We start from the raw sequence: 22,957 nt of genomic DNA on the forward strand, positions 1-22,957 counted from the left end.
GCGTTTTCGCCGCCTGCTGCGTCTCGTGTTTTTGCAGGAGCGCTCTGAGCGCCTGAAGTTGAAAAAAAAAATCAACTCTGAGCGGAAAAACGGCCAACGTCATTCGCGTTCTTTTCCATTGTCCAATCGAATTAATGGAGAGGCGGGTCTTCTGATGACGAAAGTTTACCGTTGCTTAAAGTCCGGAGACTGCAAGAAATGGAGGAGAAACCTTTGGTGTCTATCGTGGGTAACCCGGAGCTGTATTATTTAGGGTTTCTGCTAATATGACAGTTTACTTAACAGCAAAAAACTAAGATTTTAGAGCGTTCGCGCTATAATCCTTTGATTTGACTGTCAGGACAGCTGTCTTGGTCGTTGTTTAGCAAAAAAGGCAGTGCTGTGCGCCTCGCGTTTTTAGAACTAAAAGACGCGTTCTGTGTTTTTATTTAAACCTAAATAAGTTTGTCTGTCAGTTGGCAGGCAGTCTTGGTCGCTTTATTAAAAGTTGTTGCTGTGTGCAGTGTGTAAAATAAAATAAAAATTGTTTTACCCTCCTGCTGACTATAGTGTTGTGGCCCTCCCAACCCATTCACACACACACACATAGATGATTCGACCATCGGTCGACTATAGAAAGATTCGAAAATTCTGATTCGACTATGAATATTCATAGTCGGGGACAGCCCTAAGGTACACCCAACATACACCTCAAAGTGTTGTAATGCTAACAACAAAGCCAAAGCTTCCTTCTCAATTGTTGACTAGTTACACTCATGTTTATTGAACTTCCTTGAAAAGAAGCAAATCGGATGACCTACTCCAACCACGCCGGAAAAAAAAATTATAGGAGTAGTCTACACTGGAGAACTATAAAGCAACTGCTTGACTGCTTCAAAAGCACTTTGACTCGGCTGACCAAACAAATTGCCTTGAAGAGCAAAGCAAATCGGTCAGGGGTTTAACAGAAGACAATTTCTTGCAGAAACTTCTGTAATATCCTGCCATTCCTAAGAATCTTCTTAAGTCACATCAAGTATTAGGTGCCTCTAAAGGATGAACTTGACCTTTCCCTACTTGCTTAACTCATAGTAGCTTACCGAATTCGCATTTAGTTAAATTCAATGTTAATGAGGCTTCAGCAAGTTGTTGAAACATTGTGGTCAACACAGAAACATGTTCAGGCTAGGTAGAACTGTAAATAGGCATGTCTGTTAGTACCATGTTAACCAACCTTTGAAACGTTGCTGGTGCATTTCGTAGGCCATAACCCAGTATTGCAGAACTAGGCATCGGGGGTCACATAAGCTGAGATATCAGAAGCTCTTAATGTCAAAAGCACCTGCCAATAACTCTTAAGCATGTCCAATCCTCCATCATTGGGAGTGTAAAACAATCAGGTATCGTTACAGAACTACCTTTACGATTTTCGGTACAGAATCGAAAAGTTCCATCAGCCTTTGGAACTAAAACACACGAGAGAACTCCAAGGACTGACACTAGGTTTTGCAAAACCTTCTCATAACAGATATGCAACCTCCTGCTTACAGTATTTACACGATTCAGATGTTGCTTAAAAGGCACATCTCCAAAAATTTTAAGGAAAACTCTGAATCAATGACACCAACTCTATTCTTTGGTCCTCTACCAAATGACCCAATAACTTTTTTCAAAATTAGTTGAAGGGCATTGGGTCAACGTGTAACCTCACCTCATCCACATCAGAAGAAGTAACTATGGTCTTGAAATTTACAGCAGCCAATGAATCTACATGCTATGTGTCCTCTTTTAGACCATGAGAGGCCACTTCCTTAAAGGAATGATAAGCTTTGAGCATATTGATGTGGCAACCATGTTTTTGTCTTGATGACGTAATCAGTCTCACCTCTCTTCCCCAGTGCTTCATAAGGACCAGCAAAATGTGTAGACAACACGGACCCTGGAACTGGCAACAACACAAGGACTTAATCACCCACTGAAAATAAGCGGGACACAGTGGATTTATTGAAATTTTGTTTCACTGGGAATTGAGCTTTCGAAAGAGCACCTTTAACGCAAGCTTCCTGCACACGTTCATACATAACGGTAAGCAAGAATTGATTCCCGGTCTTTATTTTAGGCAATGGCCCAACACAGTCTATGATTATGTCTTAAAAAGGCTCACCAATCACTAGGATTGGAACGGGGCAGGAGGAATAACCGGATTTGGTTTCCCCATGACCTTACACAGCATGTTCGTCAATAAGCCGCAATGTCCTTTTTCAACCGAGGCAAAAAAACAAATGGTGCAGAACACAACTATACATCGTTGCAATGCCTAAGTGTCCTGACATTGCATGATCATGAGCAAATGAAAAAACGTACAAACATGACTCAACAGGAACTACTTTTTGACAGACACTGGAGCATTGGTGTCGCTGTTTCGCTGTTTCCCTGCTTCCTGTTTGCCTTGCTGCAGTGTGGTCTGTTTGTTTGTAACGTTAGCTCTCTGCAGCTTCGTTTTTCTACTGGATTTTCTACTGGATTCTCTGTCTTATTGTTAATTCTGCCGTTTTAAATTGATAGATATAGCTTAATTTAATTTCTGGTCTTATCCATCAAACTAATCTGACTAATTTGATTGTTCGCCTTACTCTATAATCACGAGTGCAGCACGTTAGCATTCCATAGCCGGTTAATTTGCCGCTCGCACTCCATTCACGCTTTTAACTCTTGTTTACTATTTTTAGCATTGCGCTGGCCGGTTAACTTGCCATCTGCGTTCCATTCACGTTTTTATTTATTTTTTCTCGTGTTTAATATCGTTAGTACTCTTTTAGCCGGTTCCGTTCCGTTTTTTCTCCCCCTGATCTGTTCTTCAGGAACTCTAACAACATTGGTAAGTTGAAATCATTCTACAATCACGGTGAGTAATGGCTTCTTCTCCTACAATTGTAGTCTGCACTGCTTGCCACATGTATAGCTTATCTATCTCTGTCAGCAGTGAGCCTTATACATGTGATAAATGCAGGAATATAGTCAGGCTGACAGAGAAGATTTCAGAACTAGAGTCACGCATCCAAACTTTAATGGAGGATAGTAAGAATGTGAGGGCCTTAGATACGGTTTTGGATGTGACTAGCTCAGAAAGCCCTGTACATTGTTCGGTTCCGGTAACAACGCCCATGCAGCAGGGCAATTGGGTGACTGTGAGGCGGCATAGTCGCGGGTCAAAACACCGCTCTTCCGTTCCGATCAGAACATCAAACAGGTTCTCCCCACTCAGTGACGCACCCACTGAGAAACCTGATGAAAGTGCTCTAGTAATTTGCGATTCTATTGTACGGAACGTGAAAATAGAGACACCAGCCAACATAGTCCAATGTTTACCGGGAGCCAGAGCGCCTGACATCTTGGCAAATTTAAAAGTGCTGGCTAATGCTAAACGTAAATTCAGTAAGATTGTTATTCACGTCGGCGCTAATGATGTTCGACTTCGCCAGTCGGAGATCACTAAAAATAATGTTAAAGAGGTGTGTGATCTTGCAAGTACGATGTCAGACACTGTAATATGCTCTGGTCCCCTCCCGGCTTACCGTGGTGACGAGATTCACAGTAGACTGTGGTCACTCCATGGCTGGATGTCAAAGTGGTGCCCGCGAAATAACATAGGTTTCATAGACAATTGGATAAGCTTTTGGGGCAGACCTGACCTGTTGAAAAGAGATGGTCTTCATCCCTCCGGATGTGGAGCATCTCTTCCATCTAGAAATATGGCACATAGTCTTAGAGTTTGCACTTGACTCACTGGGGCCCAGGTCAGGAAGCAGACAGACTGGCTAAACCGACTGTCTGCTAGCCGCCTCACGTCACAGAAATCAGTTAATTCTCAGCACATAGAGACCCTTTCACCTAGATATCACTCTATAGAGACTGTGTCTGTTCCCCGAGCTAGAAAATACAAAAAACGCCTGAATCAAATCAAGACTAACAATTTAATTGATGTTCAACAAATAAAAAATATATATAATACAGAGAAACAATTGATAAAGCTTGGCTTATTGAATATCAGGTCCCTTTCTACGAAAGCACTTTTTGTAAATGATATGATCACTGATCATAACCTAAATGTGCTCTGTTTGACAGAAACCTGGCTAAAACCAGACGATTACATTATTTTAAACGAGTCCACCCCCCAAGATTACTGTTATAAACATGAACCGCGTCTAAAAGGTAAAGGAGGAGGTGTTTCTACTATTTATAGCAGTATTCTCAATGTCTCTCAGAGAACGGACTTCAATTATAACTCGTTTGAAGTTATGGTGCTTGATATAGCATTATCCAGAGAAACAAGTACTAATGATAAATCCCCTGTGACGTTTGTGCTAGCTACTGTATACAGGCCACCAGGGCACCATACAGACTTTATTAAAGAATTTGCTGATTTTCTATCCGAATTAGTGCTGGCCGCAGATAAAGTCTTAATAGTGGGTGATTTTAACATCCATGTTGATAATGAAAAAGATGCATTAGGAACAGCATTTATAGATATTTTGAACTCGATTGGGGTTAGACAACACGTGTCAGCTCCTACTCATTGCCGAAATCATACTCTAGATTTAATACTGTCACATGGAATTGATGTTAATGGCGTTGAAATTCTGCAGCAAAGCGATGATATCTCAGATCATTATCTAGTCTCTTGTATAATCCAGATAGCTAAAACTGTTAATTCAATTCCTTGCTACAAATACGGTAGAACCATCACTTCTACTACAAAAGACTGCTTTGTAAGTAATCTTCCTGACTTATCTGAATTCCTCAGCATATCCAATAGCTCAGAAAAACTTGATGATGTAATAGAAACTATGGACTCTCTCTTTTCTAGCACTTTAGATACAGTTGCTCCAGTGCGCCTAAAAAAAGATTAAGAAAAACAGTGTTACACCGTGGTATAACGATCATACCCGCGCCCTAAAGAGAAAAGCACGAAAAATGGAACGCAGCTGGAGGAAAACAAAACTAGAGGTTTTCCGTACTGCTTGGCGTGAATGTAATTTATCTTATAGGAAAGCATTAAAAACTGCCAGATCGGATTACTTTTCATCTCTCTTAGAAGAAAACAAACATAACCCTAGGTATTTGTTCAATACTGTGGTTAAATTAACTAAAAATATTGCAGCAACAGGTTTAGACATTTCCCAAAAGCACAGCAGTAATGACTTTATGACGTACTTTACCTCCAAGATAGACACTATTAGAGATAAAATTGTAACCATACAGCCGCCCGCTACAGTATCGCATCAGAGTGCGTTGTAGATCTCCTGAGGAACAATTCCATTCATTCTCTATTATAGGAGAGGAGGAATTGTATAAACTTGTTAAATCATCTAAACCCACAACATGTATGTTAGACCCTATTCCATCTAAGCTACTAAAGGAGGTACTTCCAGAAGTCATAGATCCTCTTCTGAATATTATTAATTCGTCACTATCATTAGGATATGTCCCTAAAACCTTCAAAATAGCTGTTATTAAGCCACTCATTAAAAAAACACAACTTGACCCCTATGAATTAATTAACTACAGACCAATTTCGAATCTCCCTTTTCTGTCAAAGATACTAGAAAAGATAGTATCCTCACAATTATGCTCCTTCTTAGAGAAAAATGGTATCTGCGAGGATTTCCAGTCAGGTTTTAGACCATATCATAGTACTGAGACTGCTCTAATTAGAGTAACAAATGACCTGCTATTGTCAAGCGATCGTGGTTGCATCTCTCTATTAGTGCTACTGGATCTTAGTGCCGCATTTGATACTATTGACCACAACATTCTTTTAAATAGACTTAAAAATTATGTAGGCATTAGTGGTAGTGCACTGGCATGGTTCAAATCGTACTTGTCTGACCGTCATCAGTTTGTGGCAATAAATGAAGAGGTATCATTTAGATCGCAAGTGCAGTATGGAGTACCTCAAGGCTCAGTGCTAGGGCCATTACTTTTTACGCTTTACATGTTACCCTTGGGAGATATCATCAGGAAACATGGTGTTAGCTTTCATTGTTACGCTGATGATCCTCAGCTCTATATTTCTTCGCAGCCCGGCAAAACATATCCATTCGAAAAACTAACAGAATGCATAGTTGAAATAAAAAATTGGATGGCGAGAAATTTCTTACTGCTAAATTCTGAAAAAACAGAGGTGTTAATTATTGGACCTAAAACCTCTACAAGTAATAACCTAAAACACAGTCTAATACTAGATGGCTGCTCTGTAAATTCGTCATCATCAGTTAGGAACCTAGGCGTCCTATTCGATAGCAATCTCTCCTTCGAAAGCCACATTTCTAGCATTTGCAAAACCGCATTTTTTCATCTAAAAAATATATCTAAATTACGACCTATGCTCTCGATGTCAAATGCAGAAACGTTAATCCATGCGTTCATGACCTCAAGATTAGATTATTGTAATGCTTTATTGGGTGGCTGTTCTGCACGCTTAATAAACAAACTCCAGCTAGTCCAAAATGCAGCAGCTAGAGTTCTTACTAGAACCAGAAAGTATGACCATATTAGCCCGGTTCTGTCAACACTGCACTGGCTCCCTATTAAACATCGTATAGACTTTAAAATCTTGCTAATTACTTATAAAGCCCTGAATGGTTTAGCTCCTCAGTACTTGAGCGAGCTACTATCGTATTATAGTCCTTCACGTCCGCTGCGTTCTCAAAACTCCGGCAATTTGATAGTACCTAGAATATCAAAATCAACTGCGGGCGGCAGGTCCTTTTTCACATTTAGCGCCCAAACTCTGGAACAATTTACCTAACACTGTTCGGGAGGCAGACACAATCTGTCAGTTTAAATCTAGATTAAAGACCCATCTCTTTAACCTGGCCTACACTTAATACATTTTCCAATCCAAATCCGTTAAAGGATTGTTAGGCTGCATTATTTAGGTCAACCGGAACCAGGGACACTTCCCAAAACACCTGATGTACTCGTTGCATACGTACTACGCTAATACTAGTATCTTTCCTTCTTATTCCGAGGTCACCGTAGCCACCGATCATGTATCCAGATCAGACGTTCACTGCAGTCCCCCGGATCCAGTCTGTACCCATCAGCACCCAGAGATATCCTTTACAGCCCTGAATGTCAGCAGAGACCACATCAACTAGATGAGCCCCAGAGACAGATCATCAGTGAAGACCCCATCACCTAGACGGCCACCGACGCAAGACTGCGAAAACCAGATGAGTCCTCTCCAATCTGATTTTGTGGCAACTTGGAACTCTTGCATCTACATTAATATTAGTCTGTTTGTTTCTTATTCCCAGGTCACCATAGCCACCAGATCCAGTCCGTATCCAGATCAGATGGTCACTGCAGTCCCCCGGATCCAGTCCGTACCAAGAGGTGGATAAACACCTACAGCCGAATGTCAGCGGATACCGTGTCAACTAGATGAGCCCCAGGGACAGATCATCAGAAAGAACTCCTACCCTAAACAGCCACCGGCACAAGGCCATGGGAACCATATGAGTCCTCTCCAAATTGACTTTGCTGCAATATGGAACTTTTGCACTTTTATTGACATTTTATCTTATTATTTTAATACTGTAAGGTTGCTTTGACACAACTTGTATTGTAAAAAGCGCTGTATAAATAAACTTGACTTGACTTGACTTGAATGATCATTAATGTTTTTTCTTTTACAAACACCGAATGCAGTAGGCTACATAACTGTTGCTTTAGTAAAGCCCCTTTCACAATGCGCGCTGATTCTGGAAAATTACGGGAACTGTGTGAACCAAAGCCAGAACCTAAAGGCAGTGTTGAAGTAATGATGCACGTTATCAAGCGACTCTTCACAACGAAAAATAACGTTACGTGCAAAGTGGAATGAAGCAGCGATCATCAGGCAGAGCCAGCTCCTCACTATCAGCGCTGAAGCACAGTTTGTTCAGGTTAGTTTCAGTTTAGTGAAACGTACGCGTCGCATTACATCTCACATCCAAACGTCACATGTCTTTATGGTTTGTGTGTAAAGCAAGCACAGATTCCGGAAAACAACTGTGAATGAACCAAATTAAACAATTCCGGAACAAATCGTGGGACACATTATGCGTGTATTTACCGGAATCGCTGTGTGAAAGAGGCTGAAGTTGACGTGCTGTTGGTCTCTTATATTAACGTTGTTCTGAAGCCTGTGTAATGATCATAGCTTGACATCTATCGACTGAACAGGGTTTTCTCAACTTGTTTTCCTGTTGTTGTTGCTCAATGGAATGGATGCGTTGTGGTCTGGGGGTTTGACAAAAGGAGGGTGGGATGTTGGTTTGTGACTGAAGGCGGTGACTTGAGTCGATCGGACGTCACATCGTTACGGAAGTCACAGCTGCTCGTGAAAATGAACAGCTACTTTAAGCAGGCTGTGTGCAGTTTACTGTGGATTGACTGTTTTGAAACTCATATGGTAGTTAGATAGCCCCTAGACCGTAGTTATCATGAAAAAAGCCAGGAAATTTTGATTTTGACGATATGGGACCTTTAACAAACATACACAAAACTACACAGAATATTAATTTACTCTAATCTGTGTCAGCTCACAACAATTCCTCCCAGGGCAATGAGCTATAACCGGTACTTCCTCAATGTAAGAATGAACTCAGATGAGGCCCCAAATTATGTTATGCCCCCTTGTGGTTCGGGGTATGAAAAGGAGCAAACATAATAAAATTGGGACCAACTGCTGCAAACCAACACAGGAACAATGACTAATGTTGGTTTACATTGTAAATGAAAACAACCAACCACCAGAAGAAAATATAGATATATACTGTTATATACAATGTATATAAAAATAAAAGAAAGATAAACAAACCACAGGAGGGAAGGAACATGTTTAAACCAAAGAAAATAACAAAACCAAACACACGGTAACTAAAGACAAAAAGAAAATCAAATAAAAGTCTTTGGCGTAACACACGGCCTAACTAACGCTATGCTTGCTAACAAACACACATGGGGTAGCACCTCTTTTCTTATGTTTCTAACAGTACCGAATCTGTGTGAATGGGATGTGTATATTATGTGACATTCTCTCCTTTCCCTTCCCTCTGGGTTGTTAAACCGTAGCTTACAGTAATTATGATATAACTGAGTAACAATCAAAAGACAAATAAGAGAGTTAAAACCCACCAACAAAAGGACTCAAAGTCTCCAAGCCCCTCCTCTTTCTGTCCTAGAAGCATCTTAAGTCACAGCTCACAGTCTATGATTGGTTCCAATGCAGAAATTCAACCAGCTGAACGCAACTTCTACATTTGGAAGAAAAGCAGAGAATGAATAACAACAGAAAGTGGAAGGGAACAACAGTAGCTCAACCCTTGGCATGTAACGCACTCTATCTATTAATATCACAAAGAGACACTGAGGAACCAGGATAAACCCCAAATCCAGCACAGAGGGGTTGAGTGAATGTGGTGTTGAATGTGTGTAAGTGTGTGAGTGTGTGTGCGTCAGAGATGCTGTAGAAGGACAGAGTGCCGGCAGACACGTCCACATACACTCCTGGTTTAATAATAATAAGGTTTAATAATCCCCTTCCATTAAATTGGCTATATTACTCTCTCCTCTCCACCTGTAGCTGGTGTGTGGTGAGCGCACCGGCGCCGTTGTACTGTGGCTGCCGACGCATCATCCAAGTGGATGCTGCACACTGGTGGTGGTTGAGGAGAGATCCCCCATATGATTGTAAAGCGCTTTGGGTGTACGGAAATACACATGAAAGCGCTATACAAATGCATCATTCATTCATTCATTCATTCATTCACACTCCTACTCTATTAGACGGTGGACAGACAGCAGATGTATCAGTTCTGTTATCATTGTGCCAGACAATCAATCTGTTTTCAAAGCATTTCAGACTCCAGGATATGTCACTGGGTCCAAAGAAACACTCTGTCCATTCTTTCCTGTTGATTCCTTTATATGACACTGATATATAAGCATTATTTCCACTCCATTCAGCCTCCCAGTAACAGCGTCCAGTCAGACTCCCAACACACAGAACCTCAGGAACTTCATCCAATCTCTCTGGATGATCAGGATACAGCTTATCATCCAGGACACGTGTGATCTTCCTGTTCTTATCAGACAGAATGATTTCAGTGTTTGCTGTTTTGGGATCCAGTGTGAGATCACAGGCATCTGAACACAAGAGAGAAACATCAAGAACAACTTAACATAACAATGAAGGTGTTTGTGTGTGTGTTTAGAGCTTTGACTGTATTTGCAAAGACCAAAATGTCTTGACTATTCGCAAATGTGCTCACTAGGTTTGGGAATCGAAAAATCAATTTCAATTCCAGAATCAGATACTTAAGGTCAGGAATTGGATAGTTCTTGTAAAATTAAAATTTCAATGTTGCCCAGTGCTTGAAGTACGCACTGGTACATTTCTATATTTTAGCCTTCTGCGTACAGGCACGATTTCATGCACTTCTGACATGGTGCCTTTTCTCAGAGCCAAAGCATCAGGTTCTGGGTGATTAGAAATAACACTATATAAATCACTACCGGGGGGGGGGGGGGGGGTCGCCGCTCATCTCAACAAATCACATAAATGAATGCAAGATCTCATGAAAGCAATCATGAAAGATGTGTTTTACAATGAATGCTGGTGTTAGATAATGTGGTGGTCAGAGGTTTAGTGATTCTGCCCTGTTGTAGGTTTTGAAGCATGGATGCTGGTCATGAGCTGGTTTAAGTTGGTACTTAGCTGGTCATGTAAGGACAATAACTCTAAATGATTCCAGCCAAGGAAGAGGGATCTTTTCTAGTGAAATGATAGGTTATTTTCTAAAAAATGTACAATTTATATACTTTTTAACCTGAAATGCTGGTCGTGTCTAGCTCACTTTGGTTCTAGACAGTTAGGGTATGTTTAACAACTCGCATCTCATTTTCTCCTCCAACTTCAAAATCGTTCTTCATTGTGGCAGAAGTACTTACCCAGTGTTTATAAAGCGAATGTGCAAAGAAGGTGATTGGAAAAGAAAATGAGATGGGAGTTTTTTTCCTTCAAAAACTTAGTTTCGATTTACAAAACAGCTTGGTCTCCTTATTTAAATTAAGCCGCTAAAGGGAGCATCCATTCAGCTTGTTTAGAGCTGATTCAGGCAGTTGAGAAAGACGGCAGCTTTCCGTGAGTGGGTGTGGTTTCAACGCTGACAATGGACATGCCCCCAGCGTTTGAGAGCAGATAATACTGCTTTAAAAAAAAAAAAGATTTTACTGTATTTTATTAACTTGCCAGGGGTTTTTATTTTTAAAATTCGGCTGGGTGATTAATAACACATTTTTCTGTGGTTTGACAAACTCAGAACACACATTTAATATTGTTTTAAAAAGCTCATAAACTGGGCAAATCATGTTTCTCTTTAAATCTAATGTTTGGCACATGTTTATGTGATGTTTGGAGAGCATAGAAGATATCATTAACCTTTCAAAACAATGAAAGTCTGTAAGATGATCTCAGTAATACAGTCAAACAACAATCTCTGTGTGCGTGTGTTTGTAGACCTACACTTTCGCAGTCCTGCTGTAATCCTGATCGCTCCTCCATGATCCACACTGTAAACACACAAATACACATTAATGATGATCTGCATCATTCTCTCTCTCTCACACACACACACACACACACACACACACACACACACACACACACACGTTCAGTAAATCAGTTTTATTGTTTAACATACTTTAATTTCTGCAGTTTATAATTTGGATCCTGCAGTTTGTGTTTGAGCAGCTGGACTCCTGATTCCCCTGGGTGATTGTAGCTCAGATCCAGCTCTTTCAGGTGTGAGGGGTTTGAACTCAGAGCTGAAGACAAATAACCACAGCCTTCCTCTGTCACCATACAGCCAGACAACCTACAGACACACATCAACAGACTGATCACAGACAGGTCATCTACAGATACACAAACAGGTCTTCTACAGACACACAGATCATGTAGAGACACAGTCTGATCTTTAGACACAGAGACAGATCATTTACAGACACATCAACTGACATCAACATCATAACCAGCTGACAGTAAATTATATCTTGTTCCTAATACCTCAGTATTTGCAGCTGACAGTTTGGGCTCCTCAGTCCATCAGAAATAAACTTTACACCAGAGTCCTGCAAGTCATTGTTACTTAGATCCAGCTCTCTCAGGACAGAGTTTGAGGATTGAAGAGCTGAAGACACAATTTCATAATGCTGATCTGACAGATTACAGCCAGAAAATCTGGAAGAGATTAAATCAAATGTAAAAGATACCAAAACAATAAAGACATGTACATAGGGTTGCTAGTTATTTGTCCTCAGGGAAGGGAGGATGACATGATCTGAGCATTAAATCACAATACGATGTGCTCCTGAGATTCAGATAATTGGATCATTTTATTATTCAGATTGATTCATGTCTGAGATTAGATTACCTTCTGAATGTTTCTTCATCTTATGAATGTTTAAAATTTAACACTGTAAATTTAACAATGTTTTCTGAGAGTAAAAATATTTAAAGTTTCGAGAGATTCTCCAGACAGTTGTGCCCCTCTTGAGTTTACCGTAGCACACTAGCAACTTGTCCGACCTACGCCACAGGGTAGCTCTGTAGACACAATTAAGCTTCTTGTGCTTACACCTGTCATGTGATTTAGATCATGTGACCCCTTTGTGTCTACAATTGCCAGAGTTACTTCCTGTACACCCAACAACTGATGAAGGTGTTTGGATGAACACTGAAACGTCTTGTGTTTTTAAGTATGTTTGTAAGTCCAGTGTTTTTTAAATTAAACTTTATTTAGAAGAAACTTCTACCTGGATGAATGTATCTCCACAGACGATTAAGCTTCTGCTGCTCTGGATCCGTGAAAGGAGGAGGACAGAATGCCTTGGGTACATACCCTGCTCTAGGGTAAAGGGTAAAGGAAAGCTTTGGCCATACCAGGCGCAAAGTCAAGACAGGACGGGGCCACAGAAAGGGCCTGCAGGTCCCCCACTCTATTCAAAGAAGACAAGGCTAAGAGCAACGTAGTCTTTGTGGAAGGGGGGGGATGACAGAGAGCTTGGAGCACCACAGCTAGGTCCCACGTGGGGACACAGTGACTAAAAGCGTATAACCAGAGGATTTTTGCCCACTGAGAGGCCACCAAGAGGGGTGTGGTAGGCTGAAATTGCTGCCACTAGCACCTTCAGGGTGGAGTGGGATATCCTTGTGGAGAAATAAGCTGTAAGAACTCCAAGACTCGACTGATTGGGCAGTTAACTGGGTGAAACTGACGGTCATTCCACCTCAAGGTGTACACTTTCCTCGTAGAGGGAACTCTGGACTGGAGAATGGTCTCGACAACCTCAGCTGAGAGACTGGAAGCTATGAGTTGTGCCCCCTCAGGGGCTACACCCACAGCTCCAGTTGAGAGAAGATCCCTCCTGATGGGAATCTCCCCTGGAGAGCCGTTGAGAAGGAAAATCATGTCCGAGAACCACACTCGGCCCGGCCAGTACAGGGCTACAGGGAGTAGACTGACTCCGTCCCGGCAAACTCTCTCCAGAACTCCTGGGAGCAGAGCGATCAGGGGAAAGGCGTACAGATGAAGCCTTGGCCACATCTGTACCATGGCATCCCGCCTCAGGGGAGCTGGATGAGTCAAAGAGTACCAGAGGGGACATTGCAATGTCTCCTTAGTCGCAAAGAGGTCCACCTGAGCATGGCCAAACACTCTCCAAATCTGCTCCACCACCACTGGATAAAGCATCTATTCCCAGGGCCTTAGCCCCTGCCTTGACAGGATGTCTGCTCCCAAATTGAGATGCCCAGGAATGTGAAATGCTTTCAGTGAAAGGAGTTTGTCCTGGGACCACACAAGGATCTGATGCGCCAGCTTGTTCAATGGGCGACCACTCCACAGACCGCGGGCTAAGCGGCCACTATTGGTGCGCTTTGCCCTTAAAAGCGAAACTCAGGAACTTCATCTGTTGAGAAAGTTTGGAGACGAGGAAATATACATCTTTCAGATCTATCCTGACAAACCAGTCCTTTGATAAATGACCTGTTTAAGTGTTAGCATCCTGAACTTCAGCCTCGTGACTGAGCGGTTCTGCCGACGCAGATTTAAAATATGAAAGCCCCCATCCTTAATTGGAACAATGAAGTACCAGCTATAGAACCCGGCTTCCCACTCGTTAGGAGGGACCACCTCGATGGCCTACTTCCTCAGGAGGGTATTCACTTCTTGCTCCATGATCAGAGCCTTCTCGAGGACCACAAGGGTGGGAAAGACCCCCTTCGAAAGGCGACAACGAGGCGCCGAACTGGATATAATATCCTTTCTCTAAAGTACACGAGTAGCGACACTCAGTCTCTGTGCCTCACAATGCGAGAAGCTGGGACACGGATGGGGCTGCTCATGCCCAGCAGCCCCGGCTCTGACGGTGCGAGGGAGGTACCGCTGAAACGCCGCTGCTTCTTCGCGGGCAAGCGAGGCGTCCTGAAGGAAGACCCTAGCAGATCTAACTGCAAACCCCACGAGTGCAGCTGCCGCTGATAATTGATGTCTAAATCTTTTTGCTCATTGCCACAGTATTTTTGCATTTGTGATTACAGGGCATTTACATCAGTAATAAAAGATAATTAATAATATTCAGTATTGTTTCGCAACTTTATTGCAGCTTGATACCCATCACAAAAAAATATTTACTCCAACTTAATTTTAACTCTATTTAAACCATAGGCTTTACATTGAAACATTACTGTAACACTAAAAGAGGATTAACTTAATGAAAGGCAAGATTCAAGATTGTTGATTTTTCAACATAAATAATAGGTGCAAAAGGGATTTTAATTTAATTAATTCAACACTATTAAAACACTATTAAAAAATGTTCTTTCGTACTGGTGCAGGGATGTGAGGGAGGCGGAGCGAAAGTCCACAACTCCAACCTCCTGATGGTGATTGGTTGGAACACTGTTTGTTTTGCTGTGGAATTGTTGGTAGCACCAATTGTTATATATCTCGGACCCTAGGCTGACCACAGAGATGCGTTTTTTTTTACAGACAATTTATGGGGCAGGCAGCGAGCGGATCATGAAGAAAGGTCAGCTGAAAGTGACACTTTATGTTTCAGGCTTGAAATCGCTGATACAACCTTTAATCACGGAGTTCAAGTCGCTATTAACATGCAGGTCATTGAAACTGCCGTTTTGAATGCACAATCATTTTAGTCTTCACTGTACTTTACATCCCCTGCGCAACCTGGAACAAAACATTTATTCCCGTGATCCACCATTTTCGCTATTGCCCTCACTTTGTTTTTTTGCTGCAGCTGCCTAGCTGCAGAACGTCTGATAGGGCGATGAAAATGTTGGGGCGTAACTATTAATGATCCCCAGACTATTGCGTAATAGTTGCTGTTATGTTAGGACTAGCCTTTTTTTCGGTGGTCTTTTGCAAACACCAGATTTATATAAGAAGCAGGAAACGATGGTGTTTGAGACTCACTGTATGTCATGTCCATGTACTGAAATGGTATTATTCAACTATGCCAAGGTAAATACAGTTTTCCATTCTATGGCACATTTAAAACTATGAGCTGTTATTTAGGAGAAAATCTCTCATTTAGGGACCTTTATTTTAATAGTGTCAGATTCATTATTAAATACGATACTAAAGAGTAAACACTCACAGAGCTTTTGTGCAGTTTCTCACAGCTGGTATCAGTCTTCTTCTCCCCTCAGCTGATGTGTTGTATTTCATGAGGTTCAGCTCATCCAGCGGCTCCTCTGACATCTGAATCATGTAGGCGATTGTTGAGCAGTGAGCAGGAGAGAGTTTCTTCTCTGAGTGTATGTCTGATCTCACAAAATCCTGAATCTCTCTGGAGAGAGTCTGATCTTTCACTTCCAGCAGACAGAGGAACAGATTGATGGATTGACCAGCTGAGAGAGAACCTGTTATATGACGTTCATATTTGATCTTCTCTTTAATGTACCATGCGGTTTCTCTGATGCTCTCTGAGCTGTTCTCTGTGTGTATCAGTAGATCCTGTAAGAGTCTCTGATTGGACTCCAGTGAGACGCCCAGCAGGAACCGCAGAAACAAATCCAGCTGCCCATTCTCACTTTCAAGGGCTTTATTCACTGCTGATCTTAGTAGATCATACAGAGAGTCATCAAAACCATAAGCCCTGATTTTATGTAGTGATTCCTTGTTCTTCTTTAAATAGCGGTAAAACTCATAGAAAGCAGCGAGAAACTCCTGAATGCTCAGATGGATGAAGCTGTAGACTTTCCTTTGATGAATCACAGATTCCTCCTTAAAGATCTCAGTGCAAATCCCAGAATACACCGAGGCATCGGTGACATCTATGCCGCTCTCAATCAGGTCCTCCTCATAGAACATCACATTGCCCTTCCTCAGCTGTTTGAAAGCCACTTCAGCAAGTTTCACAATCACGTCTCTGTTGGACTGGAGGAGCTTCTCTGGATCTCTCTCTTCATACTTCTGGTTCCTCATGTTGATCTGAATCAGCAGGAAGTGGATGTACATTTCAGTCAGAGTTTGAGGGATTTCTGCACTCAGATCTTCTTCCAGGAGCTTCTGAAGCACAGTGGATGAGATCCAGCAGAAGACGGGGATGTGGCACATGATGTGGAGGCTTCTTGCTCTTCTGATGTGTGAGATGATTCTGCTGGCTTGATGCTGGTCACTGATTCTCTTTCTGAAATATTCCTCCTTCTGAGGCTCATTGAATCCCTGAATTTCTGTCAGGCGGTTGATGTATTTGGAGGGGATCTGATTGGCTGCTGCTGGTCTGGAGGTGATCCAGATGAGAGCAGAGGGAAGCAGTTCTCCTTTCAAGAGGTTTGACATCAATACACCGACTGATGAAGTCTCAGTCACATCACAAACTTTCTGATCATCTGAAAATGTCTTTGGGTTTGACATCAACAAACCCACTGATGAAGTCTCAGTCACATCATAAACTACCTGATCATCTGAAAACATAAATGGTTTTGACATCAACACACCCACGGATGAAGTCCCAGTTTTATCACAACCTTTCTCAACATCTGAGAACATGAGTCTCATTCTGCTTTCATCCAGACCATCAAAGATGAACAAAACTTTACACTCCTCATAAATCTTTGAGTCCAGATCTTGAAGTTCGGGATGAAAGTCCAGCAGAAGCCTGTGAAGACTGTACCGATGATCTCGGATCAAGTTCAGCTCTCGAAATGGAAGCACAAACATGAAATCTACATCCTGATTGGCTTTTCCTTCGGCCCAGTCCAGAATGAACTTCTGCACAGAGACGGTTTTTCCAATTCCAGCGATGCCTTTAGTAAGGACAGTCTTGATTTTCTTCTTATATCCTGGTTCATCTGAGGCTTTAAAGATGTCATTGTAGTCGATTGGAGTGTCTTTTGAATGTTTTGTTCTGACAATTTTCTCCATCTGGAAAACCTCATGTTCTTTATTTACTCCTTCACTTTCTCCCTCTATGATGTAGAGCTGTGTGTAGATCCTATTCAGGAGGGTTTCGTTTTTCTGGAGCTTTTTCCCCTCAAATAATTTCTCATACTTGTTCTTCATGCTGGTTTTGTGCTGGTCTTTGACTTTTTGTAGTTTATCATTCACTGGTTGGTCATATTTATTCAGGGACGCTGTAACACTCGTGTTGTTGACACAGAAGACAGAGATGCTTCGGTCTCGATCTGCTCTGCTGAAATATCAAAAGAAGAACAGATTAAAAAAATTAAAAAATAAAGGTTGTGTCGATTAACATCTAAATCAATAGAGGTGGTGGTTCTTGTCTGTTCAGGAGCACAAGTGTCATCACTACACATTTAGCCTCACCTGGGGTCAGAGGTCACTGGATCATCACTAAATAAAGGAGGCATATTCATGGATACGTCACTCTTCAGAGACACACAGCTGGGATCTGGTGTTGATCGCTTCCTCTTCCTACTCCTGGATATCCTGATGAAAACAGAAATCATTCTTTCTTTAGTTCTGTCTGCTGTTAGATTTATTATAAGCAGGGCTACAACAACTAACTGATAAAATCAATAATAAAAATGATTAGTGATGTCTGAACCATCCATCGATCGCATCACTTTATGGTAGTGAATAACACAGCTGCTGTGGGAAAGATGCGGGACCAAGTTGTCGACGAAAGCACAAACGTTTACTGCAGCTTGTCCTGTTGTACTTTTTTAATGTCTTTGAGACATGTTCTCCTCAGCGCACAACTTACATAGGGTTTCACGAGTTCCCACTTACATATAATTAGCTGGAGTATGTAAAGCGTGTTTGGCGTGCTGTCCAGGGAAGGGCTCCGAGCTCCGGAGTGGCCCAAACCCAGAGAACCCCCAGCTGAGATTCCTTCCATAGCCTTTTGACGTTCCAGCTCAGAAAACATACCATCATGTTCCCAATGTGGCACAGAAAACTGCCTTCCCTACTAAAAAAACTGATGGTTTAAGATGGAAGTCGCTGGTTTTAGCTGGTCTCCCAGCCTGGCCAGACTGGAAATAGGCCAGAACCCCTCTAAAACCAGCCTGCTGACCAGCTATGACCAGCTAAAACCAGACTGGTTGACCAGCTAAACCAGCTACGTCCAGCTTTAACCAGTTGCCTAGCCTAGGCTGGTTTTAGCTGGGGGTTTTTTCAGCAGGGGTGTAGGTTCTTTTTAGTAACTATTGCGTAGCTTAACGGTTAACATTTGTGTTTGGTATGCCTGAGCTTGAAATTGCATTCTTATAATGTTTCTACAATTCAAGTCTTTGTAAAATGTATTATAGTCTCATTCACATCCAAATTTGACTTTGCAAGAGCGGGAAATTCAGACCATGTGACTGGTGTTCTGGGAGGTGGAAGTAACAACACCCCGAGCTCAGACAATGTTTTAACTGGACAAAAAACCATTTGGGATGTGTCCAAGTGTCCAGTTTAAATACTCAAGACACCATCAAACATTGCTCGAGCTTCTTCTTGCCACCGCGTTTTGATGCTGCTGTTTAGCGCTCTTTGAGCGTGGTCTGGCTGACATGCCAGCTGCTCCTCTAAAACCATGAGGAGATTGACACACTTCTGTTTTCCTTTAATATCTTTGCCCAAAACATCCCCTCAAACGACCACAGAACTTCCAACCCACTTTCTGCAACTTTGCCACCAAAAGGAATCCCTTAACACAAAGACACACGTGCAACCTCCAGATTCTGAACTGGTGCATTTAATATACAATTTAACAGCTTCATTGAGAACCTGAAAGGGTTCATTAGAGTGCGAGGGTTAATTAGATGATTGATGGTGGTTCAGGTCTAAGCAATTGCACACATTGCTATAAACTTGGGTTCTTTCCTCACTTTCTGCAACTTGTGTGAATGCACGTGTCAATAAAATCGTATTTTTAATTGAAAAAGAGAAGTATGTTGCGTTTTCGGCTTACAAGTCAATTGTACTGTTTTTCTCAAATAACTTCATGAGAATATTTTATTAGAAATTAAATGTAGGTTAAGAGTTTGTCATGGTCTCTTTCTGTGACCAGTAACTTTTGAAGCAGCAGAATATAATGTTTCCAACAGATGAACATGAGAAATTATGTACTGTGATCCAGTGATTTTTCACGCTGGTCATTGTTTATCAGTGCAGCTTCTCAGATTCTCACCTGAGGTCAGAGGTTACTGGATCATTACTGAAATTAGGAGGATTATGCATTGATCCATCACTCTTCAGAGACACACAGCTGTGATCAGGAGATGAAGATCTCTGACTGCTCTCTCTGTTCTCCATAATGAGAATCTGACTTCCCACCTGCATATGGAAACACAAGAGAACAGATGAATATTGTGATTATTATTCCATTAATTTCAGTGAAAACAAACCTTAATGCTACACACACAATGACATCCTAGCGTATTCTCTGCTTCAGACTCAGATGCAGCAACTTTTAGATTAGCCAACATTTATTCTGAGGAAAGGTGGACATGTATAGTGATGAAAGGCAAATATTAAATGTAATGGATGAATATTTACGGAGTAATCCACTAATTTACAGGGAGGTCAAAATGGCAATTTTCACCTTAGATTCAGAGTCAAGTTACAGGGCGCTAAAATCATTTATTTTTCACAGAGATTGGTAGTTATATTGGTAAAATATGTTGACCTAAGCGATCTTTGTTGCATTATGTGCCAATGGTGGGCAATTCAAAAATGGGGAAACAGCACTTTTTAAGTTTTCTCCAAAGTTTGCATGCCTGTAACTCAAGAAGTGTTAAAGATATTTAAATACTCTTTTAGATGTTGGGTCTTAACAAACTTTCCTTACGGCATCTTTATTTGTAATGCCCTTTGAGATTCGGTTCTAGAGATATTGAAACTTCAATGTGGCTCCAGTAGTAAATCGTTAAAATGTAGACATTTTCCGTGGTCAAAAACCAAATGTGGGTCAGTTTGAGAAAATATGATACTTCTTTTATTTTAAAGAGAAATGTCTGAGGAACAAATAAAGTTGAAACTAGAGATGTATCTTGTTTCTTTCTGTCAAGACAACAGCATTGAACATATCAATCTGAGTGCTGAGTTTGCATGCGTATAACTCAAGAAGCATTAACGATATTGCAATATGATTTTAGATTCTAGTTGTTGTTAAACTTATCTTCTGTAATATTAATTTTCAAGGCCCTACATCATTCAGTCCATGATATATGAGGATCTCAATGAGGCCCATTTTCAGTGGTCGAAATCCAAATGTTGGTCACCTTGTATACAGCTGATACTTGTTTTATTCAAAGAACAATGTCTGAAGAAGGAATGATGTTGAAATTAGAATTGTATCTTGTTTATCTCAATCAAAACATTAGCTTAGAACATAGCTGTCTGAGTGCTAAAAGTCCACTGAAAGGGTCAAGGGCACACTACCTTGCTTTCTGTAGTGTATTCATAAGATTTTATATTTACGTCAGTTTCCGGCATATTTGGAAAAGGGGATTTTGTTCAATTTTACAGCTTCTAACGCTACCAAGAGTTGAAACATGCAGCGTCATAACATGTTTGAAACAAATCCCATGCCTAATAGGGAAGTGTGGTTACTTTGCCACTCATCACTTTCACATCAATAAACCAAGATTTCCCTCATCTGGCTTATTCATTAGAATCTCTTTTTCTTGTTTATTGTTATGAAATATGAGTCATAGTCATAGATCAAGTACTATCTACTGCCGAAGGGGCACTTATAATAAAATCATAATTAACACTGTATAATTCTGAACATAAAACTACATTTGGCTTTGGACCACTGAAAATGGGTAGGATGCTAAATTAGAAGCTGCATTGAGATCTCGACATCTCTGGGATTAAACCATACAGGGCCTTAAAAATGAAGATTCCAAAAGAAAAGTTTCAGGTGTGTTCTATGCAATTATTCTGATAGAGGGAAGCAATATACAATTTCTAATTTCAACAGTATTTCTTCTTCAGACATAAAAATATAAATTAATAAAACATAAATAGAGTTTGTACACAAAGCGACCAACATTTTGAACTAGACGTGGAGCCTCATTGAGATCCTCATACCTCTGGGACTGAATGATGTAGGGCCTTGAAAAAAACGTCTATGAAGAACTAAAATCTAAAATCATATTGTGATATCTTTAAAACTTCTTGAGTTATAGGCCCTCAAACTTTGGAAAAAGGATATTTATGGAACTCAGACTGGTATGTTCAATGCAGTTGTCTTGACAGAAAGAAACAAGATACATACTCGACTTTTTTCTACACAATTTGTTCTTCAGACATTCCTTTTTAAAAGAAAATAAGTATCGCATTTTTTTTTTTTTTCAAACTGACCCACATTTGGTTTTTGACCACTGAAAATATGCACATCTTAATGATTTACTCCTGAAGCCATATTAAAGTTCAAATATCTCTGGAACTAAATCTCATAGAGCATTAAAAATAAAGATGCCCAAAGGCAAGACCCAATATCTAAAAGAGCATTCAAATATCTTTAATACTCCCTGAGTTACAAGCATGCAAACTTTGGAGAAAAATCTGAAAAGTGCTGTTTCTTCATTTTTGAATGGTCACCATTGGCGCAAAATGCAGCGAAGATTGCTTAAGTCGACAGATTTTATTAATAGAGCGAACGATCTCTGTGTAAAAAACATGGCATAATGATGCTGCCGTCTTTCTGAAGTCATTTTATCAACCTGAACCTTGACTCTGAATCTAAGGTGAATCTAAGGTAGCATTTTGACCTTCTTCTACAAAATAGTGGATTACTCAGCAAATATTCATCCGTGACATTTAATATTTTGGCTTTCACCACTATACACGTCTATCTTTCCTGAGAATGAATATTGGCAAAATCAACAATTTGAGCCGGGGAACTTTTTGAAATTCGGTTAATTTGACGCGGACGTCTTTTTGCACAAATCAACTGATTGATAATGACATCTGATGATGATTGTTTTCAAAACTGGTGTTTAATTGTTGGAGCGCAGCTGAAAACCCCTGAAATCTTAGACATGCAGCCTATTATATTGTCAAATGTGTGACAGTTTCTCTTTTCCACACACTGCAAAATGCTTTTCTTACTTCTTTTGTCTCGTTTCCAGCCAAAATATATAAACATTCTTAAATTAAGGATTTTCTAGACCAGTAAAAAATTTCTAGTTTTCAGGAAAAAAAAAGTACAAATTAAGTGTGTTTTTTCTTGAAACAAGAAAAATAATCTGCCAATGAGGTAAGATTTTTTTTGTGTGTGCTTTCTTGTGTAAGAAAAGCATTTTCATTGTTATCACCAAACAAAGAAACTGTAATCGTTCGGGAAAAATACATTGCATGGGTCAAAATTATCGATTTTTCTTTTATGCCAAAAATCATTAGCATATTACGGAAAGATCATGTTCCATGAAGATATTTTG

General features: G+C 40.7%; 1 protein-coding gene across 1 annotated transcript in view; it reads right to left on the minus strand.

Moving 5' to 3' along the window:
- LOC141319879 (protein NLRC3-like) overlaps window positions 1-17,714 on the minus strand; it is a 352,126-nt gene extending 334,412 nt beyond the window's left edge. The window contains exons 1-6 of the mRNA XM_073833277.1: window positions 17,087-17,714; window positions 15,712-16,936; window positions 12,098-12,271; window positions 11,733-11,906; window positions 11,555-11,601; window positions 10,040-10,176 (exon numbers count right to left, since the gene is read on the minus strand). Coding sequence (XP_073689378.1) covers window positions 10,040-10,176; window positions 11,555-11,601; window positions 11,733-11,906; window positions 12,098-12,271; window positions 15,712-16,936; window positions 17,087-17,621 — 2,292 coding nt within the window. The 5' untranslated portion in view covers window positions 17,622-17,714. The remainder of the gene's footprint in view (window positions 1-10,039; window positions 10,177-11,554; window positions 11,602-11,732; window positions 11,907-12,097; window positions 12,272-15,711; window positions 16,937-17,086) is intronic.
- Between the last annotated feature and the right edge of the window lie 5,243 nt (window positions 17,715-22,957).

The sequence above is a fragment of the Garra rufa genome, chromosome 1, assembly GCF_049309525.1.
Source record: "Garra rufa chromosome 1, GarRuf1.0, whole genome shotgun sequence".
In the NCBI taxonomy this organism is placed as follows: domain Eukaryota; kingdom Metazoa; phylum Chordata; class Actinopteri; order Cypriniformes; family Cyprinidae; genus Garra; species Garra rufa.